Source organism: Pelobates fuscus, chromosome 5, assembly GCF_036172605.1.
Source record: "Pelobates fuscus isolate aPelFus1 chromosome 5, aPelFus1.pri, whole genome shotgun sequence".
Taxonomy (NCBI): domain Eukaryota; kingdom Metazoa; phylum Chordata; class Amphibia; order Anura; family Pelobatidae; genus Pelobates; species Pelobates fuscus.
The window spans coordinates 233225506-233238333 of NC_086321.1; the positions used below are offsets into that span (position 1 = coordinate 233225506).

A 12828-nucleotide genomic window follows, 5' to 3' on the forward strand; every position below is an offset into this window, starting at 1 on the left:
ACAAGACAGTAGCTGTAAACACTGTGTCTCTTTTAGTCCCACCTACATACTTGCTTTATTAAGACTATTTTTTAGAACAGTGGACTTTTTTTCTAATAGGCATACGTGGAGTTTTATTATTGGTATTAATATACAGTGCATGTTACAGGTTTTTATGAAACATATATACAGATACATTTTTATTTAGAAAGCAAAACCATTACTAAGGTAGTTGACAAAAATACATTTGGACATGTTTATTTTTCTAATAATAAACACATACGTATAAATTGAACTAAGGTGCTCATTCTGTAGTTATTATATGTAATGAATACCTTACCTGTACCCATCTATAAAGCTTGCGTTGATATAGTCGGACCCTTCTACACCACGGATTGGCTGTAGACATACCCTTGTAGATTCATATGGCATAATATTAACAAGGCGATTTTTGAATTTATTACATGGAAGATTGGCACTGATAAATCTTGAAGTGTGAGCTTTTGAACTAGCGAGACGCTGTATCAAACAAAAGAAACAAGAATTAAAATCAACAAGAAACAAGAACAATCAACATTTTACATTGACAGAGCAAAATCTGTCATTTTTTTTTTGTCATTTTCATTTTACAGCACTCTTACCTCTAGCAATATACTTTCATTGTGCATGGAAACTTTCAGTATATGTTTGTGTTTCATTCTATTCTAAACATTACATTTGTAATTCACTTTGAATTCTCACTTTAGTGAATAACTCTGACAGTGTGTTCAACTGGTGAATGTTAGCAGGTTTGAGTGATATTACCATTGGAGAGGTAGAAAAACACAGTCTCAGTTTCAGAATAATAGTATTAATTATCAAAAATTCCTAAACACTTTCAGAAATATTCACAAATTGACTAAATAATTAAAAAGTTTAGGGGGAAATGGAATCAAATGAACAAATATCTGGAAAATGTATCCAATTTTTCTATTGTTACATACAATTCCCAGTACCTTTTTAATTCCCCATGTATTCACAGTTTATTGAATTCCAGTTTTATAGGTGATTGCGGGCCTCTGAGGGGATGAAAACCCCTCTCATCCACGAGGGATGATATTTACATCCAGCCATTTTACAGGTAAGGAAGGCTGCAAGTACTATAACTACTACTGCTCGTTTTAGTGTCTTTGGTACCAGGAGTGCCATGGTGCTTATCCACTGCAAGCTGTCAAACCACTTATGAATGGTTTAAAACTTACCTGGGGTCTCTGGGGTGCTGGTCAGACCCCAGGTAGGTTATCATGTTTTTCATAAATTATCTGACTACTTACATCAGGTGTCAACCAGGGCACCCCTGGCACCAGGAAGCTCTAGTAGTTATGGTGCTTGTACTGTTTCTTTAAAACAGTCCGTTAAATTTTCTGATGAATCCACACCTTTTAAGGGTAGGATAAGACTTTTTTTTCCATAGACAACAGAAAGTGATAGCCAAAGAGCGCAAAATGAACTCCCTCAAAAATAATAAAATAAAAATGAAAGTGTAAGTACACTGAAAACAGAGATGGCTGTGTAGTTAATAAAGACCAGAAAAAGGAAAAACATATAAATAACTGTTTTTCCTCAGTATATATTAAAGAGGAACCTATGGCAAGAGATAAGCAGATGATTGCTGCAAAAAACTTGGATTGGATGATTGAAGACAAAGTGCTACAGCAACTTAAGAAAGTTAATGCAAACAAAGCCCCAGGGCCTAAAGGTATTCACTCAAAATATATTAAAAGGACACTCCACTGCCTAAATACAAAATAACAAAAAATCACTGTTTACTAGATATACCCAAAATGAAAACGTGCATGCATTATGCCCTTTTTCATGGGGGGTGGGGGTGGGCATATATTTCAACTGCTTGCAAAACTGCCGTTCTTGTGTCTGTTGCCTCTGCAAACCCTCATCTTCTAACCCTGCTCAGACTTTCTTTGTGTGTCCAGTCACAGATTCTCAATTCAGCTGAATAAAAAGTGTTTGCAGGGCAGGTCCTCTGGGCAATTGTTAACTCTCAAGTTTGGCTTCACTGAGTTAACCAAACCTGAAAGTAACAGGACCTGTTGTCTTCTTGAAATCCAGAGGGAAGTAACCAGGTTAATTAATAAAAGTGTAAATTTCTATTGAAATCTGTACTTTTTGCAAAATGAAATAAAGAACACACAGTCTTCACACGTAAAACTTTTCAGGAAACTAGAGTGGTTTAGGGGTCTGAAGTGTCCATTAAGGAGCTAAGTGTGGAAATAAGTGAACCTCTACTTTTAATCTTTCAAGATTTTTTTCTTTTGGGAATTGTACCAGAGGGCTGGGGACAGGCAGCTGTGGTTCCTATATAAGGGTTAAAAATCTTTGCCTGGCAATTATAGACCTGTGGGTGTAACGTCTGTAGCTATGAAAGTATTCAAAGGGTTATTGAGGGATAGTTTTCAGGAATTAATTTGAAAAGAACATTGTTATTGGCAAAAATCTGCATGATTTTATGAATCATAAAAGCATGTCAAACTAACTTAATAGCATTTCACGAAAAGGTAAGTAGAAATATAGATCAGAGTTTTAAAGTGGATGTGATATACTTGGATTTTGCCAATTCATTCAAAACGGTACCACAAAATAGGTTATTGTTAAAATTAAAATTAAAATAAACCTGTGTAGATGAAAATTCTTGTTCTTTGTTAGAACATTGGATTAAAGAGTACAGAGAGTTGTCATTAATGGTACTTTGTGTCACTCAGGATTCTTTTCTGAGACCTCTTTTAGTTAGCATATTTTTAAATGATCTTGAAATAGTGTTTGAAGATGACACACAACTCTGTAAGGTAATACAATGTGAATTGAAAGAGGAATTTAGACAAATTGGGGGACTGGGCACTCAAATGGCAGATGAAATTTAATGTAGATAAATGCAAAGTTATGCAATTTAGTGTAAAGATCTCACAAGCAATTTACACCCTAAATGGTAGTGAATTAGGGATAACAACACACGAGAAGGCCAGTAAGCTATATTCTTAAATACAAAGGGGTATTCATTCTCGGGACAAAAAATTTTTTTTGCCTCTTTATAACTCAAGGGTAAGACTACACCTTGAATGTGCTTTGCCATTTTTGTCACCTGTTTTAACCCCTTAAGGACCAAACTTCTGGAATAAAAGGGAATCATGACATGTCACACATGTCATGTGTCCTTAAGGATATTATGGCACAAAACAAAGTCCAGAGACAAGTTACAAAATTAATAAAAGGAATGGAACATTTTAGCTTTGAAGAAAGGTTAATAAATTTAAATCTGTTTAGTTTAGAACTACACCTCAGATGTAACATGATAGCATTATACAAATATATTCGGGGCCAATATAAACCATTGTTTGAAAATCTATTCATAAACAGGACTATACAAAGGACACAAGATCATGCATTTAGACTGGAAGAAAGGACATTTAGTCTAAGAAAAAGGAAAATATTTTGTACAGTAAGAACAATAAGGATGTGGAATTCTCTGTCTGAAGATGTGGCTTCATCAGAGTCTTCACAGATGTTTAAACTGCAACTAGATAAATACTTGCAAAAACATCATAGTCAGGGATATCATTTTTAATATGTGGGGTAACCGCTTCTTGATCTAAGGAGTGCTCTGATAGTCATTCTGGGGACAAGAAGGAATTTATTTGCATCCTGTTGTAAAATTGCAAAGGGCTTCAAACTGTTGTTGTTTTCCCCTCTTCATTTGGATCAATATCAAAAACATGAGAAAGGCTGAATTTAATGGACGCATGCCTCTTTTCAGCTTACGCAACTCCCTTCACCTCAGGGAGCTCTCTGATGCGTGAAAGATAAAGATTCTTCTAGTATAGAAATTACTACAATACTTGGGTCCTAAAACTAGTGGAAGTTCAAAGCACTAACTAACCAAATTGTGCATTCTGTTTAAATACCTGTTCTTAATCTAGCTGTAGAGGTGTCAACCCAAAATAATATCCTGCAGCTAAAAGCAGTGGGACAATGGATACCATTAATCTATTATACCAGTTAAACACTCTGCATAATTATTTGTAATGTAACCATTGCCTTGGTAAATGTGTACTATACAGTTGTAAGAAATTGATACGCAAAATGCTGCAATATTGTATGCAACTTTCTGTATATGTGACTGGTTCACTACTTAATAGTGTGATAATTATCAAAGCTTTCAGTTGCATTATATGTAAGACATATTGGAGTAAACATCTGTCTGATTGACCTCTGGGTCTTTCATATAAAGTATTTAAAAAGAAGATTGCAAGGGTCTTGTTATCAGAAGATCAGAATGTATGAGTAATGAACATCTAGATGTAAGCATGCAAGTATTTGTTTTCCCAAGCCATCTTGTCTATAGATCTGAGGAATACTCAACCTACCCAAAAACCTAACTGGTCACTTCTTGCTGAGTGTTCTAGAATAGCTGAGCCAAGGAGGTCAGCCCTGGATTCATTCCTTTTCATCTGACCATGTGAGTGGAAGGCCAGTCCAGCATGGGTGACTGAAGGAACCAAGCCATATATACGTATAAATGATGAAAATCTTAATTTACTGTATTATATGGTGTTCAATGCCTATGCATTAATACAATGTTTTTATATTCATCCATAGGAGCAAACTATAACGGTAGCCTAATTTAACAACCAATATCAATATATATGTTATTTTTACATACACTTGTCTGTGTTTTATTTGTATACATTCCCTAAAGAATAGCCTTGTAAGAGGGTCATCATTTCTTACACAGTGAATGGATGTACAGTTTATTATTAATTAAACAGAAGAGTATTTTCTATTATAAAACACTTTACCTTAAACTCTAACTCCATTCCCGTTACATTCTCTCCAGTTTCTATTTGTGTCAGCTTCTGAATATATGCATACAGGTTTCTAGCTGGCACTTCGGTATTTCCACATGTCACCGCCTCCAGCAGTGCATCATGGATAAAGATATATTGATCCTCTGTTTGAACCATGTAATTCCTCTGCGCTCTCATTAAAGTTACATGACCATAAATATCTACAGTCTTTTCATGTCGTATTCTTTCCAACATTGCATCTATTACAATGAAGCAACCTGTTCTGCCAACTCCAGCACTGAAAAAAAAGAGAAAAAAAAAATAAGATTAGTAATAAAACAAAATGGTTAAAAAATATCTATATTGCGTTCTCCAAACTGCATGGAACATATCTTTATAGACCATGTTATAGTTACTCACTAAAACAAAGTGATTATCAAATTTAAAGGGATAATAAAGTCACCAAACCACTACAGCCTACCGTAGTGGTTCTGATGTCTACAGCCTGTCTCTGCATGCTTTTTAATATACACTGCTAGCTAGTTATAACTCTAGTGGTCGTCACTCAGATGGCCACTAAATGTGCTTCATATATCTGTGTTGCACATGGCGTGCAGGCACTGAACGTTTCCAACTGAGATTAATTGATTCAATGCATCTAAATGAGGAATCGCTGATTGGTCTAGCACAATAGCCTCTCAATGCTTTCATACGGGAAAGCATTCGATTGGCTGAGACCATCATGTTTGATGATCTTAGCCATGGAGGCGGAGCGAGCCAGCTGTGGTGAAACCGGTGCCGCGTGGGAGAAAATTTGAGTTTAAACTTTAGTGTCTCCATACAGAGCGTGGAGACACTGAATGGCAGCATTGCACAATGTGCAGCACTTCCTCAGCAAGCACCTTTAGTGCTTATATATGAGGAGTGGCCAGTGGAGGTGTCCCTAGGCTGTAATGTAAACATTGCCTTTTCGCTGAAAAAACTAGTGCTTACTGCAAAAAGCCTGAATGGAATTAATATACTCACCAGAACAAATACAATATTCTGCAGTTGATCTGGTGACTATAGGGTCCCTTTAATAGTCAAGCAGTGATCTAAATTTTGAGTTTGAGAATTTCTCCTTATGAGCTATTTTAGCTTACATTTTGCAATTTGCATATCAATTTGCTACAATTTGAAGTTCAGTGAATAAACCCATTTGTTTACCATTTGGCTGATATCAGTTGTAAATCTAGTTGCAAAACAAGGAATACTATCTTAAATTTTAATATTGCAACCAGATAATAAAAAAGGACGTTATTAGTAAAGGGTACATCATCTGTACATTTACACAAACAAATATTTTAACACAAGACACTATGCGAGAAATACAATAATCTAGAAATAAATAATAGAAGATGTAGGTAGATACATATTATTGCTATGCTAAAACACAAAAAAAAATACTGATTTACAAGAGAGGAAACATTTTGTAGTAAAAGCTTTGACGGATCCATTTAAAACTACTCACCACAAAGCTCTCATCTGAAAAAGACACTGTATTTGTTTTACACAGCACAAGCAAATTTAATTACACACTTGCACTGCATTTGCTTGTTACTTGTCTGTGGTGTCTCTAGCCTTTCTTCCAGGCTGTGAGACACAATCCTGACATCAAGAGACTCAGAGAGGGGCCCACGCCATGCAAAGTGGTCGCATATGCGGATGACCTGATATTCTTTGTTTCTTTTCCAGAGACGACCCTCCCCACATAATACAGAAATTTGATCGCTACAGCAAGATCTACCATTTCAAGATCAACTACTCAAAATCAAATGTACTGAATGCTACGGTGCTGACCAGAAGGCCTTCCATGTTACGTCCGTGCTTTCAATTCCTCTGGGCAGATAAAGCAAATATCTGGGAATCTTGCTTACCAATGATCTTTTTCAGTTGTATCGCACCAGTTTAATGCCTATGCTGAATAACTTCAAGAAGAATTTGGAAGAGTGGACGCTGGCTTGGGCATATCGCAGTGATGAAAATGAATTTGCTACCGTGCATTCTTTACCTGTTTCAAACACTGCCCATCCATATTCCAACTGCATTCTTCACGTCTCTCAGGTCACTGACAATTATATATATATATATATGGGGCTCATACAAACCGAGGTTGAAGTACCAAATACTAACGAGACCAAAGAATGAGGGTGGGCTGGCAGCCCGTGACTTTCATTTATACTACCGGGCTTCCCACCTACAGAGGGTGTTGGGGTGGGTTAAGGATGGAGTAGTCAAAATGTGGAAAGAGATTGAGCAATCTCAGACAGGAGGTTCTCTGAAGGCACTAATGTGGATGCACCCGACAGTGAGCAGGAAGCTTGCACTTCATCAACCTTTTGTTAAGACTACCCTAGACATTTGGCATTGGACTGCAACGAGAATGGAATTCTTATCTTTCCCCTCTCCCCTTTAACCTCTGACACATAACCCAGAGTTTGCAGCCACGATAGAGGAGAGAGCGTTTGCATGCTTACTCCTGCAGACACATGTACAAGCTCGCCATCTGCTGGCGGGGGACAAACTTAAATCTCTTGGTGAGCTTTTAGATGGTGCACAGAACACATTTCTTCAGAGATTGAGATATGAACAACTGAGACAGTTCATAAGCCGCATCCCACAAAAAACAAACTTGGGTCGGGCATACTCCCTTCTCTTACAAAATAGAAACCTCCTGTCACCCCACTACATGAGCAAATGGGAAATCTGGTTAGAGGAAACTTTCACAGACCAGCAATGGGGCAATCTGGTTAGAGGAAACTTTCACAGACCAGCAATGGGACTTAGAACATCACTGGGCACTAGCCAGTAAGACTTAGGAGACAACCTATAAGGTTCTGTCTTTATGGTATAGGACCCCACAGTCTCTGAGACATTTGAATCTAGTGCTAGGAGACAATTGTTGGTGTTGTGGCGCCAACATGGGTACATTCCTACACATTTGTTGGGAATGCCCTAGTATTACACATTTTTGGCAGGCACTACGTGAAATCTAAAACAAATTTTCTGACAGCCCCCTCCTTTCCGACCAGCCTCCTACCTCTTAAATCACACTATCACGCCAACGGCTGCATAAAAATATTCCTGACTGTTAGAATACTGATTACCACAAAATTAGATATTTGTATCTACAGAGTGCTACCTCTGTTCTGGAAAAAAGACATACCCCTCCCTTGACAGTGTGGTTTGATAAGATGGAGGACCTTCGATGACTAGAGGAACTATCCTTTGTGGCATTCTCAGAATTATATGGACATATGGAGGCACTGGCTGACAGTCATTTTTTAAACTGACTTTCGGAGACTGCTGATGTATAAACTCCAGGCAGGATTCCAGGGGGAGTGAGGAGAGGTACACCGGAGGGGGATGCGGTTTTGGGGGGAGATCTCAGGTCACCGGTCCAGGGTGTATAGGCACCAAAGCTGTATAAGGGCCATTCCGTATCAGGGGGGTTTCCATGCTACCAATACTCTTACCAAAAGCTCTTTGTCAAATTTGAAATGTTGGGAGGTACAGGGCTGATTTTACTTCCAGTCCTGTATTTATTTTTAGGTTCCTAATGTATGGTACTGGCAACCAATTAAAACTGAATAAAACTGGCAACTATGGTACGAATAACAAAATGACAACCAAGACATGTAAATGCAAGTCTGGCCACTAGCCCATTGTATGCCAACTAGTTATCTTCAATATGCTTCAGCTGCGTGGGTAAGATAAATTAAGCCATCCATGTGACAATATGAGTTCCAGCATAAGATCATAAATGATCTTAAGTGCATGACTGTGATGTATAAATGATGTGTGTCATAGTTCTAGCTGGTGGCACACCAGTAATTTAGCCTCTAAAGCAGCGTGTGCTTGGGCTGCAAATATGTACACTGGTTTAAGCTATGGCGATAACTGTTAGCCTTTAGGGCAACGTTTGCAAATACTTTGAAAATATACTGTCTTCTCCAACAATTCGACACATCAATAGGTAGCAAAGGAATCACTGGCTGAAAAAAAGATTTTACTGATTAACAATCCCATGCATCAGCCCAGGGTATTCCCTAAAACGTGGCTTTCATCACTCATTATGATTGCAGTTGAGAAGCCAAGATACTTATATTAAAAGACTCACAAACAAAGAGCTGGACGTCTGAGACATAATGAAATGTGGATCAATATAATTGTTGATACGTGACTGCAGTACAGAACAGGATAAACTGTTTATACACTAGATGACTCCCTCTTCACCTCTCCAATAAAACAGAAGTGCAATGCGTGTAAATCTATCTTGTGTGCTTATTTTATTTAGCTTAAACACAATAAATATCATACAAAAATACACCATGTTCAACAATCCAAATGTATTGTTAAATGGTCACTTTAAGTACCATAACCACAATACATAATACATTATATCGCAAATCAACATTTTAATAGACACATAAAAATGAATACCTGAAATAAGCACTTGAACAAAAAAAATAGATTTTTATACACATCTCTAAATCTCACTAATACTCTGTGAGAAGCTCTAGCCTAGAGATTGGTCCTCCGTGAACTAACACTGGACATTGCCCCGCACCACTAAGTAAGTAAGTGCTATAGAAAGATTAGGTGTATTTGACCTTTATAGCTAAAGAAAGTTAAATTTTTAGCTTGTCCAGATTTTAGTAAATGCATATTTTTGCAACAATTACTAATATGTAGATTTGGACGCAGAATTTTCCTTTTATCATAAATAATATAGATACTTCCTATTTATAGCTAAAGTGATTTTTAAATGTTGTTTGCTAGAGCAAAGACTTGTTATAATGTCACTAGATAATCGAGCAGAATAGACACAACTGGCTTAAGGTAGAAGTGTTAAAATAGATGCTGCAAGCACCGCAGGCATTTCTTGGAGAGTCCCCCACAAATAACTTGCGAACGCCACATATTTAAATACACATTCACAAGTATTCTTAGCAACGGCTGAATGACAGATTATTTCAACAGTTGATAAAAGTAATTCTGGTAATGGGCTATTATAATATTCCAATGCTTTTTAGATTAATCATCTTAAATAGGTTCATAAAACATACAGTCTGGAATTTGTTAATCAGAAGGAACTATATATAGAAAAGCATTTTAACTGGAAATTTCAAAGCTAAATACTACTTTGTGTTAGTTCATCACTAAAGAGACTATTCACGCGATCAGAGAAGCAGAGTAGAATAGCATCTTAATTAAGTACAGATCCTCTGAGTGTCTTAATGTGAATTCACGTAAGTCAGTGTCATAATTAAGACTGCCTGCACCAGTCATGAAAATGCTAACATCTACCTTTGCTAATGGCTTCAAAGAAATTTCACCTAATAAGATGTGACATACCAGGATGACATTTACACTTTTGCTGCAGTTACCCAGAAATGGCATTAGTCACTGTTATCTGATCATTAAATGATAAAACCATAGGGATTTCTGTTGTTTCATAAAATCAGTTTTAACAAGTTATCTTACCATAGAGACAGTGGTGATTTATTCTGAGACAGAATATATTTAATTGTTCTTCAAAGTGGCTCGGTAGAATGCATATTTATTAATAGAAATTGCATTTTAAATGCCACAGAGTTTTGCAGAAATAAAATGATGGATATTTTATTGGTATTTTATTTATGGTATACCTTCAGTTATGTCCCAGACATGTGCAGTCATATACAAACCAATGTGCTGTCTTGTTGGCAAACTATAATGTGTGACAATAATGCAGGGTAAATTTATTATAATGACTTTCTGTTAAAAGCACAAGCTAAGCACCAAAACAATTTAAGCTTAAATATGTGGATTTTGGTGTATAGATCATGTCTCTAGAGTCTCACTACTCAATTATCAGCCACTTAGGAGTAAACAAAACTTTGTTTACGGAGCCCTGGCCACACCTCCTTATGCCTGTGACTTAACAGTCTCAATGCACACTTCCTGAAAAGAGATATCTGCATTTGAAACTTCCTTATTGCATGGTGTGTTTAATTAAATTTTTTTAAATCTCTGACCCAGTTAATAGCCTTCAGGAGTCTTGTGTGTGATTAACATGCAAATAACAGAACAGGAGACACGAATGTCTCAAGTAACCACACTGTGCTGTAAGAGCTGATTGAAAATAAAATCTTTTTTTTTTATTAATGGTGGCTGTGTGAATCTCAGCAAGGGAAAGTGTGGTTAGAGCGGCATAATCAGAAACAAAAGGGATCTCCTTCCAAATGACAGTGAATTTGATAGTGAGACCGCAAAAGCATGATCTATATACTAAAACTGCGTAATTAAAGTTTATTTGGATCTTAGAGTATCCTTTAATTTACACTAAGGGGAATCATGTACCCTCTTTGTCTTCTAAAATATTTTCTAGTTTGTTTAAATATAATTAAAATGCATCCACAGTATGGGAAATGTCAAGGTTAATCTTTAATATCAGAAAAAAATTGATTTTCATTACTTTAAAGGAAAACTCATCAGATGTAAAGGCTGTCACACACTTATACACACATTGGTAAGCACACTGTCAGGTATACACACACACACACACACACACAAACATAGTTAAACACACACATACACAGATTCCCAACCTCTTCGTTCAGAAGTCTCTCAGAAGTAAGCAGCACAAATGTATCCCCGACCCTACCATCTACTTCACCTTCTTTGGCAGTAAAGGGGATTGGAGACCGGCGCTGGAGAAAACTTTGGGGTTAAACCGTTCTAAAATGTTTTAACCCCTCGAGGTAAGAGTGCCTCCAGGGGCCTCCTGGCACCATAACAACTTCATTTAGATGAAATTGTTTTGGTGCCTGAAGTGTTCCTCTAAGCAAATGTTTAAAGTGAATTTGTCATGAGAGGTTCATGCTACATCAACATTCAAATGAAACTATATGATATTATTTTAGAATTGACAGCACATATGAATGAGAAAGAACTATTGTTTCTATGGATTTATGTATCTATATTTAGAACTATCTATATCTGCAGGATTAGCTATATAATCAAACATTTTAGATGTCTCTACCATTATCTGTCTGCATCCCATCCCCCACTAACTATTCATACTTTTTTAACGGAGTCCAACATCATTTATAATTCAATAGTCAAACCATGTATTTCAAACAATACTAAAACAATGGATATGTCACATTTTATCGCTGATAACTTTGGATTCACAGCTTGTTCTTAAGTATTTATTCCAAGTAGACATGAATTCGATTTTTACCTAAACACCTCCTACCCCAGCTGAATGCACATTGTTCCAAGGAATTCCATGTGTATAGATAATAAGGAACATCGATACATCTGGGAAAGCTCACTTAAGTCTCTCAATAGACTGTAGTTATTAGGTTATAAAAATATTTTAACATTTCCTGCAGATGGTGGAATTATTTTGCACACCAGTAATGCTCATACAGAATTCATTGCACACAGCTGCTTATTTGGTATAGCACAGTTGTTCATTGAAAAAGTCTACTGCAAACAGCTAAGAGCTCCACTTTATAAGAAAATGCTTCATATAAACAAAGTGCATTGATACAGTGTGTGCATGCAGACAAAATAACTAATTGTATGCATTCATTTAAATATTATCACTCACTTCAGCTACAGGAAAGTGCAAAACAACCTTTCTACAAATTAACTAAGGCCAAAAAGTGTTAAAAAAAAGGCCTAATCATTGACGTTGACTTTGACATATGGCATATAGGCCAGAATTGCAATGTTGGAAACAAATATGTAACATAACAAAATTGAAAACATTCTCCATTTTCCATATTTTAGCCAAAAAAACGCACTCTAAGCACAATAACAACTACAGCTAGTTCAAGTGGTTATGGTGCAAGAAGTCTTTGCGTGCCACCCACTATTATGTGTCACATAACCATTGATGAAACAATGCTTTAAGTTTCACTTCATTTTCTGTCCACCTTTGGATGGTTATGATAGACTATGGGTGCTGGGGATACCTTAT

The 12828-nt window shown here is 36.6% G+C and overlaps 1 protein-coding gene across 16 annotated transcripts in view; it reads right to left on the reverse strand.

Moving 5' to 3' along the window:
* The window catches only part of PTPRD (protein tyrosine phosphatase receptor type D), a 1559142-nt gene that overhangs the window by 24402 nt on the left and 1521912 nt on the right, over positions 1-12828 (reverse strand). For all 16 annotated transcript variants that reach the window (XM_063455118.1, XM_063455128.1, XM_063455127.1 and 13 more), the window contains 2 exons: positions 4827-5112; positions 320-498 (listed from right to left, as the gene is read on the reverse strand). In XM_063455118.1, the coding sequence (XP_063311188.1) occupies positions 320-498; positions 4827-5112 (465 nt within the window). The remainder of the gene's footprint in view (positions 1-319; positions 499-4826; positions 5113-12828) is intronic.